The sequence below is a fragment of the Falco peregrinus genome, chromosome 4, assembly GCF_023634155.1.
Source record: "Falco peregrinus isolate bFalPer1 chromosome 4, bFalPer1.pri, whole genome shotgun sequence".
In the NCBI taxonomy this organism is placed as follows: domain Eukaryota; kingdom Metazoa; phylum Chordata; class Aves; order Falconiformes; family Falconidae; genus Falco; species Falco peregrinus.
Genome location: NC_073724.1, coordinates 98,774,022 through 98,798,295, shown reverse-complemented (window position 1 = coordinate 98,798,295; position 24,274 = coordinate 98,774,022). Strand labels below are relative to the sequence as shown.

Sequence of the window (24,274 nt, the reverse complement as noted above, 5' to 3'; positions counted from 1 at the left end):
GATATTCCCGCCTCCTTCCCTTCCAGCACTGTGTTTGTTTCAGCCGTGGGACTCTGTTCTTGGCAGCGTGCAGCCCTGGCATCACATGCAGCAGTATCTCCTCTCGCAGAGAAAGCTTCGGTGAGGCGGTGGCTGGGTTGCCAGCTCTCCCCAGCCGTATTTCTTGGGGCACCTGTGCATGTCAGGATGCTGCTGTCCATGCCAGTTTTCTGTAGTAACTGTAAAACCAGCATCTGTTTCCCACCTCATACAAATATATTCCTCATGTACTTTCATCTGTCTTCCTCCATCGCTGCATTGGGCAGACAATAGGAGTGTCTTCCCTGTGGGCCAGCATTTCGTTCTTTGGGTCTGTTTCGGCAGAGGTCTATCTGTGCGTGCTGTAACGCCAAGATGCTCGTTCTGTTCAGATCTATGCTGCTTGTGCAGAGGGGAGCAGAGCTGGAGCTTGTGCTCAGCCCTTGTCCTGCATGCTGCAGAGGTTTGTGATCTTGGAGCTTGTGACCAGGGTTGCCTCTGAAGGAAATGGCCGGAGGCTTCTCACTTCAGGCTTTCAACTGAGTTGTGATCAAGCAGTTGTAGTTACTTTCTGCGAGGATAAACATGTTGTCACACTTCATGACTCCTTTCTCAGTCATGACGAAGTGGGCTGGTGTGCAGGGCCCGCATGCAGCTGAAGGCCTGTGTGATCCTCATCCCTGCGCAGCACCCCCCACTACCCGCTGGGTTGAGAGCATTCCCGTGGCTGACCATTTGCAGGCTACTGGCTCTGCCCCAGCCATTTACAAACCCATTGCTTAATAAGGTACTCAGGTGCTTCTCATACACTGTGTACAGAAAGAGCAATCAGCCTGGGCCATGCACAGAATTACTAGTACAACCAGATGTTTTTAATGTATCTTGTTGTAAATACTCTGGGTTTAGACTATATGTACTGGGATGGGTAAGCAGCTGTGACAGCCTGCGTTAGGAAATACTTATACAAGAGCCAAACTTCTCAACACATTTCAGATTTTATTTCTTTATTTCCAGTTTTATTTTTCCTTGTGCTTTGATAATTCCTTTCCATATCTCATAATTATTACTGTTCTATTTTTGTGGTGGATTAAAACCAAAACAGATAGCCAATAACGTGGTAATGCTTTACCATTTTTCTTTTATTCGGTGCCTACTGAGGATAGCAATATTTCTGCACTGCTTGTTTAAAAAAAAAAAAAGCTGCTGTTACTATTTAGAAGCAGGCTGCTGCTTTCTTTTTTTAGCTGGTTACGTTTTACAAACTTGAGCTTTGCTGATACAGTCCATGCTGTGTGTCATGGCACAGAAATCATACAGCTCAGCTTCACCTTCTCCCTGCTGTCTCCAGAGGGTAGGATGGGACCTGCTGGCCAAATGCAGCTTAGGATGGAGCAAAGTGTAGTGGAGGAACTGCAGAAGCAGACAGGAAGAAACTGTTTTAGACTTCTTTCTTAGATCATCATTAAATGGGCTCAGGTTTAGAACAGAGGCTCTTAAGAGAGAAACATCTCAGAAGGAAACTGATACTGCTGAAGTTAAACAAAATTATTTAGTTATGTTTCTGGCTCCTTGAAATTTTCTTCTCCCTGTGGGATTCATAGCTAACTGTAGTCTGGTGGGTATCATTTTATTTTACTGTCTAGCACATTCACATCACTTTGTAAAGGTTTTTTTTTTTCACAAATACAGTTACCGCATTCTGCCAAGATGTTGTGGGATGGAGAGCTATGATTTCATTTTCCACTCTCAGCAATTCAGAGGGGATATTTTTTACACTATACAGTATCAAGAATTGTTTACCCATATCAAGAGTTGCATATACCAAGTTCAGTCTTTAAGACTTGCAGTTGTGTTTCTTGTCCAGGGTCCCCAGTGAGATGCTGCCAAGTGATGAGGTGTTGTCATTGCCGGGATCAAGTCTTCTCTTACCCGCTGTTCCTGAGCTAAAGAGGGTATCTGAAGAGTTAGGAGGTTCACATCCCGGTCATCTCAGAGCATTCCTGCACAGCAGGGAGTGACTTTAGATGTGTGTGTGCCAGCCAACATCAGTCAGGAGAGGTGAGTAATAAAAAAAACATAGGAGAAGCCAGCAGAACCCAGGCACAGCTGAGTCTTTTCATCTCACTGACTCCAAAGAGCATAGTGAAGTTGAGCCTTAGACAGTACAACATAAAATCAACTATCCTGCAGAAAATCCAAGCCAAAGCTTCTTAAATAGAAGATGTTTATATGAGAATGATCAAATCTTCTAAGGTCCCAGGTGTAACAAAAAGGCATACATCTTATTCCCAAATGTGCCTATCACAGTATGTATTATCTTAATTGAGCCAAAACCAAAAGCTTGTATTCCTTCACAGGGAAAAGTGGATTAATAAAGTATTGATTGGAATAGATGCTTGATTACATTTTTATATTAATTTAGCAGGAGTCCTGTGCTATCAGTATGTTCTATAGCAGAACAAAGTCTTGTGTTATTTTCAAACATAGAATCATTATTCTGTATTCATTGTAATGGCAACTTTAAAACAGATTACAAAATTAAACAGGCAATATTTTGCAGAAGAAAATATTTTGGGTAATTGTATGGATGTAATTATAAGGATGTACTTGGAAGGCTGGGTGCATAGGGTCCATTCTGAAAGGTGTTAGCACGAGATGAACCACCTTTCCAAAGTGCCTGTCCCTTCTCACTGACTCTGGAGGAAGCACAGGAGCAATGCTAACACTGTCTGAGATTAATCTCTGCTTAGACAGTATTTTATTGTCCCTTCTCTTAAAAGCAACATAATTGCACATACGTTTGAACTGTGTGTCTCTGGCCAGCATTGGCTGCTTTAAGAGCTTAATTTCGGCTGGTGGTGTACTGAGGTTGTGTAGTGCACTGTGTTTGAGAGGGGACAGATCTTTCTGACCCTCATGTCTATCAGTTTGTACAAGCAATATTAAACCAAATTATTTGGTCTGGTGTCTGAAGCATACTAGCATGGCTTGTGTCACACAAGGTGTGTGAAGATGCTTTCAATTAATACGGGTATTTCCACAATATATTTTTTCCAAAACAATCTTCATTTGCATTGCTACTAATCATATTGGGGACAGTGTAAACAAGAGGAACCAACAACCTCTTAGCATTATGTTTATAGTTTTAAATGTCTTAGTTATCTTTGTTCTAAACCCATGTAAGAGATTTAGAGAAGAAAATAAATGGCAAATTAATGTATTGCTCTACTTGTACATTTGAATGCATCAGCCATATATGGTACTTAGGGTTTAATATACCTCGTAGTTATTATTTACCAATTTATTTATACATACTGCTGTAGCACATGGAGGTCCAGTGTCTCTGGAAAGGCAGGGAAGGAGCAACTGGTGGAGTGGAGGAGCTGTGAATAGAGTGAAACTAGGCCTGGGAAAAAGGAGTAGGTGATTTCCTCACAGGAAGGTATTTTAGCTCTTTTGTTCCTCACCATTCAACTCTTATTTTAATTGGGAATAAATTAATTTTTCTCAAGGGAAGTCTGGTTTGCCTGTGATGGTACTTGGTAAATGATCTTCATGTCTTTATCTCTACCCATGAGCTTTTTCATCTTGTTTTCTCCCCCTGTCCTGTTGAGAAGGGAGAATGAGAATATGGCTGGGTAGGCATCTGGTAGCCAGCCATAGTCAACTCACCACAGTCTGTTAAAGTTTTGGGCCATCGGGTGACACTTTTGGTGAGAAAGTACAAATGGTGCAAGAAAGACGAGTTTCCTCCATCTTTTTCTCAATTCCCCAAAGTTTTGCTCACTGTTCAATTCAATTCATAGAATTATAGAATCATAGAATGGGTTTATTTTAGAAGGGGCCTTTAAAGGTCACCTAGTTCAGCATCCCTGCCATGGGCAGGGACATCATGCACTAGATCAGGTTGCTCAGAGCCTCATCCAATGTGGCCTTGAGCACTTCTAGAGAGGGACATCCACAACTGCTCTGGCCAACCTGTTCCAGTGTCTCAGTCATCACCCTCATAGTAAAGAATTTATTCCTTATGTCTGTTCTAAACCTACCTGCTTTTCTTTTAAAACTGTTACCCCTTGTCCTATCACTATAGACCCTGGTAAAAACTCTTTGTCCATCTTTCTTGTAAGCAGCCTTTAAGTATTGAAAGGTTGCAATAGGGTCCCCCAGAGCCTTTTTCTTCAGGCTGAACAATCCCAACTCTCTCAGCCTGCCTCCACAGGAGAGGTGTTTCAGCCCTCTGATCATTTTTGTGGCCCTCACTTTTGAAACCACAGAGCGATGCCATTTGCCAAGTGAGGGAGAAACACAAGTTGACTGAACTCAGCTCCCTCCGGAGCCCATCAGTGCCCCTTTCTAGCTAACCAAACAGATAACAACAGGCATGGTTTGCCCAGTGAAGAGCATTTAGAGTTAAGTTTTCATGTTGAGTATGTAAACTCTGGTATTATAATTTTTTTCAGAAAAAAAGGAACAAGAAATGAACCGAAAACTCCATAATACATGTATTTCATTTAATAAGTATTCAATTCTTTTTTCTCTGGGAATAAGGACAGATCACAGAAGCAGTTTGAAAGTCTTGCTTTACAATGCTTTGTGAATGAGATCTATAATAACACAATTCTGTGGTGGTGAAGTAAAATTCTTAATACTGTGTTCTGTTTCATGAATTAATTTAATTAGTTATTGTTTGCTGAAGAGCTGAAACTATGCCAGAAGCCTGAATCCAGGCTCAACCAACATGTGTGTGCACCGTATAAAGAAACTGGATTGAGCTTAGAGCCAGATGTTGTGGTCAGGACTGAACTGAACTGAATACAAAGGCTGGGAGGACCTGCTTATAGCAAGCGTTAGAAACACAGGCCCAGACTTGCACCCAGATGCTGTAGACAGAGCCGCGCACTTAATCAGCACTTCTGTTTACTGCCCCTGTGAGCCCCTGATTAGAAACCCAGCACAGCTTGTAGCATTGCAGGTGTTTTAATTCTATCTTCTAGATACTTTGGAGCATGTTCCAATTTCTAGTTCCCATATTTCTTTATGATGAAAGGTATGAACATACAGGGTACAAAAAATGTCTCAGAGACTGAATTTAGGCATGGTATAGACAGAAATTTCCCCTTCATCTTGTTGGAGGTGATAGAGGACAAAATCTGGGCTCCCAAAGCCCCAGGGTGGAGAAGCCAAAAGGAGTTGCACTGTATTGGGATTGGTGTATAATCCTCCATATTTGAACATGCACGTGTGCAGATGCCTCAGAAAAACACTGCTTTTATATGCAGGCTTACAGCCATAGTTTTTGCTTTCTTGGCATCTATAGATCTGGCTAAGAAGTATCAACAGGAATGGAGTGTCAGCACAAGTACAGCAGTAATTCATACAAGGCAAGGAGAGAAACCCATACACATCCTCTAATGGAGCTGGAATTTTATTACTTACAGCTTGTCTACACAGTGGTGCTTTAAATGCATCAGTAGCCACTCTTGATGTAATAAAGACATTGTTGTAGCAATATGAAAGTGCTTAGACCCTCGATGTTGGGACCCAACCTCTCCTAGCTATTTATACTTACTTCGATTTGTAAATCTGTGTGGCTTAAAAACAGTAGTAACCACTCTTCTAACCAGGGCAGTTTTGATTGTGTAATTTCTCAAGTCAGAGATCTGTGCTATGCGAAGAATCTGTCCTGGGAGCACAGCTGTGATTGAAACAGCATCTAAAGTGTTTGAAAATGCTCTATCCTGGGGATGTACCTGAGAGTGCTGTTGATTTTAGCTTTGGTTTAGTTATCATGATTCCTGACATCGGTGTAATGTCTGTGTTCTGTTTTGTTGTTTTTTTTCTTGTAGGTTGGCTGGATTAACTGGGTTTTATTCAGAGGGAACTTAACAGATCTATCTTGCTTTTGTTGAACCTCTCTACTGCACCTCACAAAGATTTCCTATGTCGAGAGGCTGCACAAAAGACAACTGAGCAGCACAAAAATGTGACTCTGACAAGAGATTCCAAGCTTTCTGACAAGGAATTTTCTACTGATGACTTTATAATTTAAATATATAGCTGAAGCATGCATAATAGTTAACCTGACAAGGAAAAAAAAAGCTTTCTCGTTAATTAGGACTGTCAAAAAGGCAGTCACCTGAAGCTTCAAAATGAGTGCTCCGTTAATCCCAAGCAAGTCATGTTATGCCCAGCTTCAGGACAACTGCAGCGAAATAAAAAATAATAATGAAAGCATAGTGAGTGTGGGGGATACCAATGCCAACCAAATTGTGAAAAAAACTAGGACCACTGAAGGGGATGCTAAGAAACGTGGTTTGACAGATGAAAGTGGGAATATACACTGTGGAGGATCAGAGAAAGTTGCTCATCTGAATACAGAGCAGAATAAACTCTTGACCTTCAAAGACTCTCGGACCTGTCACACCAGTGTACAGGAAAGTAAGCTGCCCTCCACCACAAGCAGGGAGATGGGGAAAGATTCTAGGACCTGCGAAGCTAAGGATATATCAAGGTATATCAGGATTAGCCGTGGACAAAGTCTGTCCAATTTAAAAAGTAGCACAAACGATGCCAACCTGGAGGTTATTTCCAAAGGTGATGTTGACTTAACCCGGAACTTTTGTAAGGGTAAAATGTCCAGGACTGTGGAGGTGGAGAGAATAAAAAGGCTTTCTTTGGGAAGACCAAGTAAATTCTCTCCTCAATCTGAAACATTTGCAAAAGACTGCATTGGCCGTGTGTCATGTAAACGTCTGCTTTCTGCATCATTGGACTCCATTGACAGGTCGCACCGTTTGATAGGAAATACGGAGAAATCACAAAAAACATCCACAGATCATTTTCTTGGGATGGTGTTTCATCCACTTGACAATACCTCAGAGGAAAATACTGTACTTTATTCAAAACCATCTACCTCAGGGAATAAGAAAATAAGTAAACCAGAAGATGTACCAAATGTTAACGTTGAAAGCACACTGCATACTTCTCATTCTCAACATTCAACTGTTAAGCCCAATGAGATTGCGAGTAAATCAGAAGCACAATTAGGTCAGGGTGATAAAAGTAAAAAAACGGAGCTTAAGACTGCACTGTCTCTACAATCTAAAAATACTTGTCAACAAAAGATTGAGAGAATTATGCTGGAAGAGTTCCTGGGATGTCAAAAAGATGAAAATACAGCAGTGCAGGAACAGAAAGGCTCTGGGTCTGATGCATCAAAATTTCAAGCATCCCATTTTCAAGACACCTGTAATAAAGCAGAGGATCCATTGTCAAGCCAGGTGGTAACCTATCCTGATGAAAAATTGCTGAGTGATAATGTCACCATTGGTGAGGAAGGGAGAGGAAACAATGACAGTGACAACAATGCAACTGACCAGGTTGGTGAGGAATATTTTACTGACAAAGAAGTGGAAACATCATTCCCACTCTCCTGCAGTAGTAAATCCAGTGGCAAAGTGACACCTAGAAAAAACAAAAATTTACATGAAGTTGATGCAGGTTGTACAGAAACAGTTGGTGAACAGATATCTCTTATACAGAATATTAATCTACCTGACAGCAAACCCTTGAAAGTTAATGAGGATAAACTGACATTAGTCAAAGGAAGCACTGAGGATCTTGCTGTATCTGTTTCTGATGTCTCAGATCAACACGGAGCATGCAGTGCAGAAACAGTGTCAAACCAACAACCCGACAACCACGACAGTGATGCAGGAGCCTCAAGCTTTTCAGTTCCAAGTAAAAAGACAGCTAACGCACAGAAACATCCTCCAGAGGAAGCACTGGAGAGCTGTAACATTTCAGCAAAGGCTGATGCCTTTTTATGTGTCCAAACTCCTGTGCGCCCAGTGGCAACACGGGAAGTTAATAGTCAGCCCACGCTATCAAACAGTAATTTGAAGGACCTTTATGCACTTCATGTTGACAAACTGTCACCCTCCTCAGTCCTACCTCCCATTGACAGTACGCAGTTGTTAAACATATCCTCTAAAGTGCCTATCAAGACTGCTTGCAGCAGTGCCATCCCAAAACCTATCCTGGTCCACTCCAAGGGCTCCCTTGCAGAGAAGGCAGATGTGGACAGTGACTGCAGTGAAAAGCTGGAAGAAAGTGTGGAGGTGAAACCTGCCATACCCAGGCCCAAACCTGTGAGACCTAAAATCATCACATACATTAGGAGAAATCCTCGTTCGATAGAGCAGCTTGACCCTTTGTTTGCGCCAGCAGGGATGCCCTTTGGTAGCCCCACGTGTGGCATGCCCATCTCTACGGAGCAGAAGGCATCCAATGGCGGGGAGTCGAAGCCCACCAGCATCCTATACGAAAAATTTAAACCTGACCTCCAGAAGCCAAGACTCTTCAGTTCTGGACTGGTGGTGTCAGGAATTAGGCCCCCGGGCCATCACTTCGGTTCAATGAGCGAGAAGTTTCTGCAGGAGGTAAGGAGGCAGCTTTGACAATCTCTTTTGTATGCCAGGTGGTGATCATTTTCTTACTTGTTGCTGCCAGAAGTTAGTTCTCAAACCTCAAATAAGAAATAAGTCTTAAATCAAGGTAATGTCTGATCATTAGAACTGAATAAACTTACCTGTTTCTGGCACTGACGCTGTTGCGATGTCTGATCTGTGACTGGAAGTTGTCACTGTGTTCCTTCAGTGTTTTCCAGGAAACCAGTCCCCTGCTAGTAATATAAATATGGGTGCTTAGAAAGGAAAAAAAAAATACTGTTTGAATTTATTCATAAGTGGAATGTCTTTTTTGCCCCCAAAGAACAGCTTTGGGAAATAAATGTAATCTGCCCACAGAGACTTTTCCTCCATAATGGGAAAGTTGGCAGTTTTTTGCAGACAGAGCACTAGAGGTCTAAACTAATTCCCTTCTGTTTAGCTGTACTGAAGCCCAGGGGCTATCAGAGCTGGTTTCTTTTAACTCGTTTTAATGTTGTATGTTATATTTACTTGCACCTCAGATAAGAAATCTTTCCCCAGAAAACCTTCCCAAGCAGCTAAAAGGTGATGGAAGTCCTTCTGGTCTGTTATAGCTACTGATATCTCATTGTGTTTCTGTTTTGATAAGTCAGGCAGGAGTCCTGGTTGCCTGAAATCCATGCTGGGAGGTGAGCGCTATGGAGGAAGGCTGACCTTGCTTGGAAGGTGGAGAAAGGACAGGAAAGAGGGAGCTACGTTTGGGTCTGTGATGTGCCTTTGCCCTGTGCTGCTGGGGACCTGTGGTAGCTCAACAATCAAGCTTCTGATATAAATACTGATGATAAGACAAGTGGTTTTAATTTGAACCAGTCTTTAAGAAAGAAAAATTACTGGTTTTTTGCTGTGTGTCTCATGGTGTTACTGAGGCTGTATTAATGCCTGCCTCATTCTACATACGGTGTTTATCCAAAGAACAACATTGAAATAACAAATTTGGTGACAGTGTTGACAATTAAAAGCTGGCAAATAACCATATTAAAGATATTGTGTGTGAGTGTTGGTTAGCCCTAATGCTGTATTAACAGGCAACCTACTGAAGTGATCATGGATTATAGTTTTTCATAGAGCACCATCTCATCCCAAAACAGAAAGGACAGTGCTCACTGGCCTTCCCTTCGGTTTCCAACTCTGTCCTTTATATTTTGCATCCAGAGGAGGAATTATTAAAGTCATTGTGAGCTTATCTGTGCTAGCCATCATTAGTGTATCTTCACAATTGCCTGGTAAGTTTAGGGAAAATTGCTGTGTTATTACCATTTAATATATAGCAATGGAAATCAAAGCCACAATAACCCAGATTGTGCAGCTGTTTGGCTGTTTATAGGGTGACATGATCCTCTGAAGACTATAGGTATCTATGGCACGGACAGTTGGGGTTCAGATAATCAGGCAGGATCAGCAGACACGTCTGGGAGCAAAGGGACAATTTCTGTGCACCACTGAGGACTGTTCTTAACATGAGAAGGACTCAAGTTGTGGCAAGTCTGCAGCATGATCTGCTCTAGACTAGGATTAGAAGGGTATTTCAAAGTGGGAAGGTTTGAACCCAAGCAAGCTGCTTCTTCAAAGAAGCTGGATTGCCTGGAGGAAAGGCTGGGAAGGAAAAGTCAATCAAACTGCAGTTTGTGTTATTTGTTCTCTTGTGCTGCCACCCTAGAAGATGCAAAGGGGACTGATTTGTCTCCAGTATGGATCAAGAGAAAGGAAAATGATTTTGATCCATGGAAGTGGACAGATGCTTAGAAGAGCAACTGTGCACAGTACAGGTTCATGGCAGATGGCTGATGTGTAATCAGAAAGAAACCAATTAGGATGAATTGAGATAGATCAAAATCACCCTGGTGAAGGAACAGAGTTGAAGGCTCAGAGGTTTTGGAGACAAAGAGATGCTGGGGCAGGATGGCTACTGTCTTTGTGAGAGAAAAAAATCTGATGGCCCTATTTCACACATCCAGTTGGGCTTTGGAGAGCTTTGGTTAGTATTCTATAGCTCTTTGCATAGCTGTAATAGGGAGTGTTAATAGCTGCTATCAGTCAGACCTGTAATCTCTAAGCCCCCTTCAGCTAGCTAAATGGTAGGAACAATTAGATACACCTCTGGGTGCCATGAGCTAGAAAAAATAGGAAGGTGCTGTTTTGGACAGGAGACTCCAAGGCAAGTCCTGGAGAACTCTATGAGGACGCCTTGAGGGCTACCTCCATGAAGTGGGGAGACTGCAGGGTTCCCTGAGCTGCCTGTGCCCATGTAGAGCAGCTCAGACAAATATCCCATCTCAGGCATGAGGGCAGTCCAGCAGTGCTTAGAGACTGGATCCGTAACGGAATGGAGTTAAACGGGCAGCCTTGCCTGTGGCATTGACAGCTCCTTGGATGCTTTTATTTGGAACCTTGGCATGGTGTGGTGGTAGATCTTTCATGTCTGTCTTAAACCAAAAAAAAAAAAAAGAAGGTAGAAAACCACTCAAAGTGAAGTGCTTAAAACCCCCCAGTCGTTGTCCAGGGAAGATAGCTGATATCCACATGCTTCATCGCATTGTGGGCTTCCCATCTCAGCCTGGACCTCAGCCTCTTCTAGTCAGCACCAGTGGGAATTTCTGGCCACTTTGTGTTCCCAGTTAAGTCTGTGGAAAGTAACAACAGAGCAGACTGTGTGACCCCAAGGCTGTAGCTGTGCTAGTGAACGGAAGAGCGGGAGGGCACGGCCTCCAAGGCTTGCACAAGGTTGCCTGTACTGCTGGACTGGGAGCACACTCCCCAGCTCAGTGTTCATCTCGGCTAGCGTGTGCTTACCCAGAGGCTGTTCCCAAGGACCAGCATGGTTATGACCAGCCTGGTCTGTAAGGTGAGAGTTTACCCGTATGGATATGGTCTGTGCCTTGTCAGAGAGTGACCACTGACTCATTTTATTCACTACTTATGGCTGCTGCCAAGAGCCCTGGTTCTGGTGGGAGTCTGTAAGGAGGTCTGCTGATCACCATTCTCCTGCCTGCATCCCCAAGGCTGCACCTGTCCTGTTCAACCACCACCTTGGGTCTGTTCCCCAGCATAGACATCTTTCTGCTCTAGAAAGCATGGACCAAAGCCTGTGGAAATGAAAGACTTGTAGGGGAAAAAGGGTTAGGGGGAGTTGTTTTATACATAGTCAAACCAGCGATTTTCCCGCCCTAATCTCATTGTCTGAACTGCTTGAACCAATGTCACCAACTCTTTTCCCAAATAGTTGCCTGAAGCAGACACTTGACAAGAGAATTCTTGCTTGAGGTGTTAATGTTTGACAATGGTACAAACACCTGAAGGAAAGTGTTGGACATCTTTACCTGCTGGCCATGCTGCCAGCTCTGCTCAGGATTACCCAGCCTGGAAATTTCTGTATCCTCCAAGTATTTGTTGCAGACTTTCCATCTCTTCCTAACAAATCATTAAATGGGATGGGTGGGGAATGAGCAGACAGCTACACAGTAAAACTCTAAGCTGAGCTTCTTTTTAGTTGACAGGCTGCAACAGATCTTTTCTTTAAAAGTCCCTTGTACAAAAATCTACAGAATGCTAACAGGTTTCACATTAATCCATATATTTCTAAAATGGCCTTATAATCAGTAGTTGCATACAATTCTGTTGAGACCAGTTGAATTTTACACTTCATGAATTCACCATTAAATACAAAAGAAAAATTAATGTGTCTTCATAGTAAGTTTATGTCCCCCAAAACTGGGCTCTTCAAAAAAAAGCATCTGTTTCTTCAAAGATATTTGTGTAAATTACAGTTGGAATCAATGATCCTAAGGGTCTTTTTCAGCCTAAATGATTCTATTCTAAATCCTTCTTGCTTCTCTCAGCTTGAGAAGAGGTTTTATGCTTATGATTGATTGATTATTTCAGTGTGCATGTTTATGGCCCTTCTGTGTTACTCCTAGCGTACTGTCAATAATGAAAAAATATTAGGTGACTGAAGGTTTGGCTAAGATGACCCAGTTTATAAAAAATGCATGGCTTCTTTATTTAAATGCTTTCTCTATTCCTTATACTGAAGTACTTGGCATTGGTATGTTCACCTGAAGTTAAATATGAGATGACCAGAAGGGTATAGTGGAATTCTGATTGAAAAAAAATCATCAGGGAGAGAAAAGATAAGTGAGTCTTATCCAGGAGAACGATCTCGTATCCAGAAGCTGAAAATAAGCAGCTGAGCATCTCCTGCAGTTCAAGCCTAGAGAATCATCTATACAGTAAAAAACTGCATCCTAACTTGTAGAAATAGGTCATAGGACTATAATAAAAAAGGAAGTGGGAAGATCTAATGGCAGGAAATAGGACTGCAAACAAAGGAAAAAATACAGAGCAAAAATGTAAAGATCCCTGTTTGTTGCATCTGCCCTCCTAGTTCCTGTGCAGAGGCCTCAAAGATGTTATATTTAATAGTTAAGGCCAATCTTGTCTCTTTTAGCATATTAAAGATTTGCGACATTAGGATTAAAGCTCTCGAAGCAGCTAGGATCAAAGCTTTTATAGCCAATGTTGAAGTGCATATTCTAAATGCTTATAATTGCTAAATAGAAATTGATTTGGCATATTATATGCATCATAACTTACAGTAGAGTTAATTAATTGGCAGTTACATTTCTTCCTAGGTAGCCTATGGCACTTTTTGATTAATTTTTAAACAAATTTAGTTCAGATTTCCTATTTCTTAAGCCGTCTTTTTCTTTTTTTTTTCCCCTCTTGTGTCCTAAATGGTATGCACTGAAAAAATATTCATGGGTCCTTTCTACATTATGATGATTTTGCATTCTATAAGAAATTTATAAAGTAGTTGGACTCTACCTAGAACAGTTCTTTGCAAATAGAGAAATGAAAACTACTGACATTGCTTTGCGCCCTTGTCCTGAGTCATGAAGCAGCACACCAAGATGGGAGTCAGAGCCCACCTTGAATGTAGAAAGATGCAAGCGCTGAATCAGGGAACCGGGTCACTCCCTGACTGCAAGTTTCCTCGTAACAGCCAGTTTGCTGGAAATACTTCCAGCTTGAGACATACTGTGCTGCCCTCACAGTATGCGCCCATTAAGATACTGAGAGATTTGTTACTGATTTTAGCAAAACAGCCTCTATTTGTGATAAAGAGTAAATGTTTCACATCTGCAGATTTTCTTCTTTTCTCCAATTCAGATGGGCAGCTGGGTTTTATAGCTCTGATTTGGAATATTCAACAGCCCCCTGAAAATGTAATGAACAGAAATGTGCAGGGGCACAAATTACAGTGAACATTTTGCAGTAAGAACATGTGGGGGGCTTTTTTTTTTTCTCACACAAATGATTTGACAATGTGATTTCTCTGATAAAATGAACTTTAAATACCTTCAGCTGTATTTTTAGCTGACTTCCCCCAAACTGTATTTTAGTAAGTATATTTTAAATAATGTCTAATAAAAATCCCACTTACACACTATACTGGTGTATCTACTTCTGTAAATAATATTGCCTTTCAGGATTTAACAGTAACGTCATTTTCATTAACTGAAGATCTTCCGTTTGTCTGTTTTCTTTTGGGGAGGACAGCAATTCTTTATTTGGGTTTTGTTGTGTATTGAGACTGTAATGTTGTATTTTTGGAAAGCAATTCATATAGTAAGACCATCGTTTTTTGAAAATGATCATCAGTCTGCAGTGCTCTGAAATCCAGATTCACAAGGAGGGAAAATTAGTCTTTATAAGCAATTTAAGCTTCGTATTTTCTGGATTTATTGCTCTGTTGCATTGATTTGTGTTTGTTATGATTTTCTGTAGGTTGGGGAAAGGCCTGCAAAAGATGAATTTTGCCCTCCACCATATACTCATTACGAGGTCCCACCAAGTTTTTATCGATCTGCCATGATACTCAAGCCACAGTTAGGACTGGGTGCAGTGTCCAGGTTACCATCTGCAAAGAGCAGGATTCTAATTGCAAGTCAAAGATCCTCAGGTAGCTGTCTCCATCAGCAAGGAGAAATAACCAGTGCTCCCAGCCTCTATCATCCAGATGCTTCAGGTAAGTATGAACTTCTTTTCCTTTCCTTTAACTGTAGTCACTAATAAGATTCTGTATTTTTCAGCCAGAAATATCATAAAATGAACAACATCTTGACCCGATACTACAAAGCTCCAACAGCACTCTTTGAGGAGTGTCTTTTTACCCTGCAGCAAGGCTGTCTGAGGAATCTGGGGCTTGCACAAAGGTTGTTTAAGAGGTTGTTGCCAAAGAAGGAGAATCAATTTCAGTAATAATTCTCATTGTGCTCCTTTTTATCTTCCTCCTCCTTGTAAATGCCTAAAAAATCTTTGCTTTTGTCCTGCGGAGGATAATGGGACATTTTCTTCCCAACATGAAGACTCTGTTGTTCAATCTGAATATGACGTTCCCTACCATGTTGTGCTCTGAAAGCCTGGGCAGCATTCAGATGTGCCAGCAGAGATCGTGATTCTCTGAAGCCGTGGTATACTCCTTTTTGGATACAACATTGGTAGTACCTTTTTCTTCCCGGTTACTGCCCAGCTCAGTGTGACCCTGGGCAGAATTACAGGGGAGGGAAAAGCAAGAGAAGAGTCAGAAGGAAAAGTGTGCAATGCCACAAGGCAGAGATAATAATTACTTCTACAGGACACTATTTGGTAGCCTGGAAAAGCTTGAAGGTTTTAACAACGTACATTTAAACAGCAGCAAGTTCAGAGATAATTGAAAATCAGTCATTGCCAGAGTGAAACATAGCAGCTGTTTAGTAGTGTACAAGTCTTCAGAGTTTTTGAAAAATAGTCAGAAGGGATAAAGTTAAGGCATGACTTGGCGTGTGGTCCCTCCTCTTGCCCCAGGATGGGATTCCTTCTAATAGATGTTTATTTAACCTGTTCATGAAAAGCTATTTATAAAAACCTTCAATATGAAATCCTGCAGCCTCTGAAAGCAGGCTGCTCCAATGCATTACCTACTTGCAAGTTAAAAGTTTTCCCTAGTCTTTTGCCTAATCCCCTTTGTTGCAATTTACTTCCTTTTCTGTCTGGAGTGGATGTGGGGTGTTGTCCTCTTTGCAGGTATTTAAAAACTATTACTCTTTCTCCCCAGTGTCTGTTTCACCATACTAAGCTGCAGAAGAAATGTAAAGAAAATTAGAATGGAAATGGGCCAGACTGTCTTGACATACCCTGAGAAGACAGTATCAGTCAGTAGTACAGGTGGCCAGGATTTGGGGTTTATCAGAAAATCAAGGTTCTCTGTAATACAGTGCATCTTGCCACTATCCTTTACCATCTGACCCTGCATCTGGAGTTTATTTATGTTGATGCCATTAGCAGAAACTGACCATGCTGTGTGTGACTTCTGAGACATTCCAAGATTGCACACTGGGTAGTAAATACCAATTCAGCCCTGTAAGTTGAGTTCAGTCAGCACTAAATGTGGGAGTACAGGTGCAGAGAGCAATTGGATCATATTTTCCATTTAAATGAAACTGCAAGAGGCTGCAAGTTCAGGTTATAAGTAGGGTAAGTCCTTCTGTAACAGGAACCAGTTTGAGAGATAGATATGAAAGGAATATCTGAACAGGGCTTACTAACAAATCCACTGTCTTTTCTGGTCCTCAGAAACAAATGTTGCCTTGATTTTTATTCATCCATCCATCATCCATATTATCCTGCATCATTGATGACTGCAGACATGGCTTTTCCTTAGCCATTTTTAATCCATATAGGAACTTGTCTTATATGTATTAATTTACTGTCTTCCTATATTATGTGGCATTCTAAAATCTAAACAGTATCAGCTGATCAGGCCTATTTGTTGTCTGTAATACTGCCTTTAAAAATGCCAGTGCATGAGAAATCTACATGAGGAAATTGCACTAGCTGTTAGTGCGATTCCTATTCCACTAAAGTTTATTTCCTAAAGTTTTCCTATTTCTCAAAAGCTGGGTTTTTTTGATCTTATCACTGAATATTTTTTGGACCTTGTCTGCTTTGGAGGTCAAATTTAATTCATAGCTCTCCATTATTTCCTTCCTACAACTGTTATTTCTTTTGTTTCTCTCTGGTCTATTGATACCTCACTGTTTCAAAGATGCTATTAAAGATAACTCATGGTAGTCCAATAATCTGTCTGCCATCTCTTTCAGGATCCTCAAGTGTGTCTCATCTGGTCTTTGGGCTCTGACGGGTTTTATTGATTTTAAATTACCCAAGACTTGTTCTGGAGAGGTTGCTAATGTCTCCAGTTTTTCACTGTCCACCCCAGGACACATTATTTTCACTTCTGGCATCTCACCTTCCATTTTCCTTGTGAGATGAAGAACGTGTTTAATTTTTCTGCAACATCTTATTCTGTCACAAAATATTCCTTACTTCTCTCTGTTGCTTCAATTCCTCCCCTTATTATCTTGCATCAGTTTCTGATATCCTATATTATATGTATTAATTACTTTACATTCTTTTATTTTTGGCATTTTATTTCCCAATTATCCATTCAAGATTAGCTTATCACAGAAGGGTCAGGCTTGGAAGGGACCTCTGGAGATTATCTAGTCCAACCCCCTGCTAAAGCAGGTTCTCCTGGAGCAGCTTGCACAGAGTCACATCCAGGCAGGTTTTGAATGTCTCCAGAGAAGGAGACTCCACAGCCTCTCTGGGCAGCCTGCTCCAGTCTCTGTCACCCTCAAAGCAAAGTTCTTCCTCATATTCAGATGGAACTTCCCATGTTGCAGTTTGTGCCCGTTGCCCCTTGTGCTGTCACTGGGCACCACTGAAAAGAGCCTGGCCCCATCCTCCTGACACTCGTCCTCAAGGTATTTGTAGACATTGATGAGATCCCCTCTTGGTCTTCTCCAGGCTACACAGGCCCAGCTCTCTCAGCCTTTCCTGATCAGGAATATGCTCCAGTCCCTTCATCTTTGCATCCCTCCTGCCATAGTTCCCCAGCTCTCTTGAACTGGGGAGCCCAGCACTGGACACAGCACTCCGGATGTGGCCTCACCAGGGCAGAGCAGAGGAGCAGGAGAACCTCCCTCCACCTGCTGGCCACGCTCCTCCTGATGCACCCCAGGGTCCCACTGGCTGCCTTGGCCACATGGGCACGCTGCTGGCTCATGGGCAACTTCTTGTCCACCAGAACTGCCAGGTCCTTCTCCGCAGAGCTGCCTTCCAGCAGGCCAACCCCTCACCTGTGCTGCTGCGTGGGGTTGTTCCTCCCCAGTGCAGGACCTTACACTTGTCTTTGTGGAACTTCATTTTGTTCCTTTCTGCCCAACTGTCCAGGTCTTGCTGAATGGCAGCACAGCCTTATGGTACATCAACCACTCCTCCTTGTTCTGTATCATCAGCAAACTTGCTGAGGATACACTCAGTTCCTACATCCAGGTCATTGATAAGTTGTTACAAAAATTTGATATTACCACCTTTTCCTTGTCCAAAGCATTTTTCCTTTTGTACCTCAAATTACTTAATCTTTCTTACAGCAATGTATAACTTCATAGGTCAGCATGTCAGTCTTTTTGTCTCTTAATAATGCCTTTTGAGAGGAGTAAATTGCTCATGAAAAGAGGCTGAAGTGACAGCAAATAGGACAAGACTGGCATAGGAGTGGAAGAGCAGCAGAGAACTGGTTCTTGTGGCTGTGTCAATGCCATTGCACAATCACAGACCAGAGAAGGGTCCCTCGTTGCCATGGAGTGGCTGGATGGGAGCTGTCTGGCATGCCAGAGCTGGTGTGGGGCTGACTGGAGGGGCTCAGGGTAGGGCCAGGCACCATCTAGCCAATTGTTTTAAGGTACACAACACCATTTTAAACCTCTTTCCCTTAATTTGGCAGTTAGTTGTGGTATTAAACTTTAATCCGCATTATTGATTTTGATGCAATATTTGAGAAACAGGATTAAATGAAGCTTCGATAGAGTCATATTTATAAATGTAAGCAAGTGAAATGCATGCACATATGGTCAGCATACTGGAAGTCGAGCCAGCCTTGCTCATGGGTGTTGTGGGGTGTGAGGGCTTGGCTGATTTAGCAAAAGCAGCTGGGGACTATGAGGTATTTTTCTCTCAAGGATGCCAATCCTGCCTTCAAAACTGCTAATCAGCATCTCTTGCACCTCAGTCCTGAGCTTTTAATCCAGTTTCTGAGCCTAGTGATTTCAGTCCTGCCCTGGGGTAATGGAAGCAGAAGGATCTGCCATCTCTTGACAAAGTGTGAGATACACGGAGCCCCACAGAGGCTTTTAAACTGAAATCGCCATAGCACAGTATCGAGGACAACAGCAGTGCCTCATAATGAGGATTTTATTCCCCTTTGCCACGCCATTCATAATGTAGCAGTCTGTTTAAGCAGCACTGATAAGCTGAGTGGTTTGGCCCGTGTATAATACTAATATTCATAAAACTGACTCTAAAGTAATTGATAATTAAATCCCCGAACTGCTGTGATAGACTGCAAGTACATTAAGGGTTTTGTTAGTTTTAAGACACGCCAAGTAGAAAGTAAAATAATAATGAATGATTCCATAAGTGTGATCTCCAAGTGTGATGCCTGTAATGTGACTGGAGCAGTGATCCTTCTTTGTCTGTAGGACATGGCACGCGTGTTGGCATTGGCTGCAAGTTCCTTATTAAGCAGTGCTGCTCCTTAGGTGATGCTTTGCCTCAGATAATTCAGGCAAGCAACTGGACTGTACGAAAAAGCGTTCTGCACTCTAGGTAAGATAGGAAGTCATTGAATTGTGATGTATTTAAATGTGCAGTAGTGTCTCTGAAAGCTTAACGTTTGTTTATTTCATGTAAATTGACTCTGCTCTTTCTGTGAGAAACTTGTAATTCAAAACAAGCATTGAAGGATACTGTGTCTATAACATATAAATGATGAATATGTTTTCCTTGATTATAAAGACTCCTTGGAGCAAACATGTTAGGATTTGCATTAATTAGCTGATTAGTTTGAAGGGATTAATGTCTGATTTTGAAAATTATAACAGAGATCTCATCATTAAAACTTCACTTAATACTACATTTTCCAGTAGTATTTATGGTATTTTTTTCTCAAAGAGTAAGTTAATGAGATGTTGTTTCCTTATGACTTCTCTGTGTATCAAATTTGTTAGTTGTGAGGGTCTAGTGGTTCCTCTCATTTCTAAGCAAGTCAGCTCTTGTTAAAGATACAACTTATGTATGAATCAGGACAGCATTGTTTCTGTTTAATCAAACACACATAGATTTATGAATTTATTTGTGTCTTTGCATATGTGCAGTGTATTCCATCATGAATGCTACAATATGTCTACACATTTCTCATGGTAGGAAAGCTTTGCTTTCATGTTTATTCTCAGGAATACCTAATACTTGAATGAGTAAATTAGATTTGGTGACAGAAAATGGGTTTTGATGTTACGTTGCATTACTGCTACTCTGGCTGTGTGCTTATTTTATAGGTTTGCAGTTTGAGGTACTTGGATTTGAGCTGGCAAACTTCTTAACTGTTTAAGGAAGGAGGTGACAAGGGGAGAATTTGGAGAGGAAAATACTATTCGGAGGAATATCCTCCACTAATCTGAAGGTTTTCAGTTGCCATTGTCTGCTTTCTTTGGGAGAGCAATTTGGCTGTATTTCATAAAGAAGAGTGCTTCAAAAGGAGACACACACTTCATCAAGTTTTGCTAAGGAAATTGCCACCATACTTGAGTCTTAGCCATATGCCACCTCTCTGCTCCCAACAATTAATGTATTTTCAAAGAACCAAAATGTATGAGAAGGGTTGTCTATATGACTGTTGTACCAAATTGTCAGTCATAAGAATGGTATCAGTAACAATTTGGGTGCAGCAGCAGGCAAATGCTTCATACCCTACCTGCACCCTGGCAAGAGCCAAGTATTATTGCTGGCTGCGTACCTGCAGTGCTTCTGAGGAGCTGATGAGCAGCGGGTGTGTTGTGGCTCCAGTGCAAAGAGAAGTCTTCTTGCTGCTTTGGGCTTTCCGTGGAAAATGCAGTGAGTGTAGCTAAGGCACTGACAATTCCTGTGCTGGAAGTTTCTGTGAGATGCTGCTGCTTTGCACATCAGCTACAAGGCAAAGATGGACATTTGTGGTTTGAATGAAGTGCGAGTTGACAAATTCTTGGGGTGGTGAAAAAGTGCTAACCAGCCTTGGGTTGCCTGGAAGCTGGAAAGGCACAGAGCTGCTTTTGGGGACTTCTAAATCTGAATCAGGAGGACATGAATATTTCCTACCATATGATGGTGGACTGGCCAGTCAGAAATTAATTGATGTTCAGCAGTGACAACTGTTTTGTCTTTGGAAATTAACTGTCCCAGATTTGACAGTACTTGGATGAGAGACCATCAGGGGAGCTCAGCACAACGTGCTCACTGCTGTTTAGTTGTACATCTTTAAAGCCTCTGTTTTAAAACCCCTTTCCTCGCTTCTCGTTCAGAGATAAGTCATTGTGTCTATAACAGGGAAGTGGCAACAGAACGGGTTTCTTACTTCCACAGTTTGGTTTTAATCTGCAAAGATATCGCTGACTGGTTTATCTCTGAGGTGGGTAACTCTGCTTGTATTATCTCTTGACTAATTCAGTGATCTTGCAGGTAACAACCATGCCCCAGATGAAATGAGAATAATGATGTTCAGAGCATCCTATAAAAGAAAGTAAGCTTTCTGAGAGAAAATAACACCTAATGATTAAAGTTTTAATGGAAATGCTTGTCAAAAAACCCCACAACAAACCCTACAAAAAACTCCACCACAGGAAAACAGAGGCTTGCCAAGGATCCCTGGATCACTAGAGGAGTTGAAGTCCTCTTCTGAACTGCTACTTTTTTTCATAAGAACATATCTGTGTAGTTCCTTTCTTTGATTTTTCATTCATTTCAGCTAAAACCTATTTCAGATTTCACAGAGAAGTCACATGAAAGTTGCTTATACATGTGCATGGAGATGCAATTCATGTGCAGCAGGCTTGTCTAAGACATCTAGTTCAGACTTTTCTGAAGGCTCCCAGGCACGTCTGGTTTGTGTCAATCAGTTGCTACCTCAAAATATTTTCATGTTTCTAGATGGGAACAGCTTGAAGCATCATAGAAAATCGCTTGTGTGCAGTACAGACAATACTTAATTCTATAATTAGCTTCAGGCAGTGAGACAGCTGGAAAGATTTTTTTTTGCCAGTTTTTTAAGCTTATTTTGGCAGATTTTTATTAAAGTGAAAGCTTCTCATTAAAATAATTTTTGTTTTGAACTCCCAGACCTTGTTTGCAGGAGTGCTTCTATACTTCTAAGAAACAGAAATAAAGGAAGACCATCCATCGTAAAACTTGATGATATTTAGAACAGAAAATAGATACAATAGGCTGATGTCTCACTTTAACGAAAAAGACGACACAAAATGACTTGGCTTTAAGGATTTGAAGGCATCCCTAATGAAGATAATGTCTTGCCCCGGGGTCCTTGTGGTAAAGAAGAGCTGCATTAAAAAGAAGTTTAAAATAATTTAAGGATAATGATGAGTTCAAGACACAAAATACTGTTATTTTAGGGGGAATTTGAACTGAAGTCATAAACTGAAACACACATGGAAGTGTGAGAAAAAACACTGAATCCTCTGCCCAGGTCTGTAGGAATGAGTTTGAAGAAAAGGTAGAGATGGCTAGGCAATTTGTCACCAAAACCCTTCTGGTTTTAAGGAAATTCTTACTCAGTGACACCTGTTGTTCTTGATGTGCCGTGGGCTGCAGGCACCTGGTTGCACAGCAGTGCAGAGAACACACAGCTGAGGGACTTGGTGTGGGTATCCCTGTGGCTGAGTTGGGATGTGGAAGTCCCAGGTGAACCTCACCTTCCTAGGGCAAGTGCATTTCAAATGCTTTTTATATAAAAGAATTTCTAACCACTTTTCCCTCCCACCCCAGGGGAATTTCCCCTATTCTGCAGCAGGAAATTTGTGATTAATAGGTTTTTCATAGAAACATTTAGGTTGGAAAAGACCTTTGAGATCAAGTCCAACTGTTAACCAAGGACTGCCAAGTCCATCACTAAACCATGTGCTTAAGCACTGCACCCACATGTTTTTTAAACCCTTCCAGGGATGGTGATTCCTCTGTCTCCCTGGGCAGCCTGTTCCAATGTTTGAAACCTTTTAGTGAAGAACTTTTTCCTAATATCCAACTTAAACAATTTTGCTGTAAAATTTTCTATATTTTTGCTGTAAAATGGAAAGATTTCTCCCTCCACCTCAATTTTCAGAGATTCTTAGGAAAAAGGAATCTCAGCTCTCAGCTTATGTAGTGCAGGCCTGTTTGTGCATTTTTTGGAAACCTGTAAAACCCACAAGAGACAATTCCATACGTTCTCCCTGCTGCTGCTGACCTGGGCAGGTTCCTTGCTTCTGCAGCTGCTTGCCACAGGTACTTGCCTTGCTTTAAATCTGGACTACCTGGGCTTGGTCTTGTCACTGATGCAACAAAGGGAATATTTTGCACTCTGTGAAGGAGTTGTTTGCCTTCTATCACATGCAGTTGCCCTTGTGTGGTCCTCTAGGTAGCTGGCGAAGCTGATGTTTGGCCATGCCCAGCCACTAGCAAGCGTATGACTGTGCAGTCAGCTGGGTAACCAAGGTGGTGTGGCCCATCTGAAATACCACTGAAGTGTTTGTATCACTGTTGGTGGAAGCATGACGAGTGTGGAAGGAAGAGAGCACAGCATCATCCTTCCATGGTAAAAGTGCAGCCTTACACTGGCATAAGCCATTTGTGTCCCTCTGTGCAGCAGTTGTTAACACAGGAAGGTATTAGTCCTCTCAGAGAGATTCTGTCTGAAAGATGATTAGCATGTCATTCCTATCATTTGGGACTCTTAAAGCCTTTCACTGAACACTTTTTCTTGTTCCTACATGAAAATCACTTAACGTGATTCACACTAATTGCAAGCTGTGCTGGTGGCACTGAGGGAAACATCAAGATCAGGTTCTGCAGTGCCTTGTTGTAGAGTCATTTAGATGTGGTGTGGATGTCCTCAGCAGTGGGGACAGAAGAAGTCTGGTTTGATGGTGCTTTGCAGATAACAGTAAGCCACCTGTAATAGACAACTGTCAAAGCAATGATGCTCAAGCCTAGCAGTAAACTGATGGTAAACATCGCTGCTTAACTGTTCTCTGTGCTTATGTGCCTTCACTGCTCTTCACCTGCACCTGGAGCCCACAGCTACCTCTGAGCTTATCTCCACATCATCCAAACTAAGCCAGATTCAGGATCAGAGTCCAAAATTGTCTCTGTTGGTGCCAGAAAGTTGAACAGGGATTTTAAGAGTCTTATATTGCACACTGTAGATATTTGTTATTTTCATTTGGGTTACTCTCCACAGCATGTCCTCCTCTGGGCTGGTAAAGATGCTGCAGTCACATATGCATCTTCTTGTGTCTTAGCAATGGCCTGAACTTGTGAAAAGTGGGTACAAAAATGCATTTTTAAAAGTCCATAATATAAAAATTATTTCATTTATTGAGCAAGGAGCATTTTTTGATGTCTTTTACAGGAGTGTGTTTTATGTTGTAATGAAACTCTTTTTAGCTTAATGTTATACATATTTCTGTTTCAAAAGAAAAGGCTTAGCTTTGTTAAACAAAACTTAGTATTATTATTGGGATGAGGTACACAACTATCTTTTAAAATCCCCAAAACATTTTTCTGCTCAGAGGAATTTAGTCTTGTTTTCTGTAACAACTCCTCAAAGTGTAATGCTTCATTAAAATTAATAAGTCTGTGACCTA

At 41.6% G+C, this 24,274-nt stretch overlaps 1 protein-coding gene across 1 annotated transcript in view; it reads left to right on the top strand.

Annotated features, from left to right (window-relative positions):
* Positions 1 to 24,274, top strand: part of MTUS2 (microtubule associated scaffold protein 2) — a 318,390-nt gene that overhangs the window by 109,344 nt on the left and 184,772 nt on the right. Inside the window, exons 3-4 of the mRNA XM_055801939.1 lie at positions 5,865 to 8,459; positions 14,292 to 14,532. Coding sequence (XP_055657914.1) covers positions 6,168 to 8,459; positions 14,292 to 14,532 — 2,533 coding nt within the window. The 5' untranslated portion in view covers positions 5,865 to 6,167. The remainder of the gene's footprint in view (positions 1 to 5,864; positions 8,460 to 14,291; positions 14,533 to 24,274) is intronic.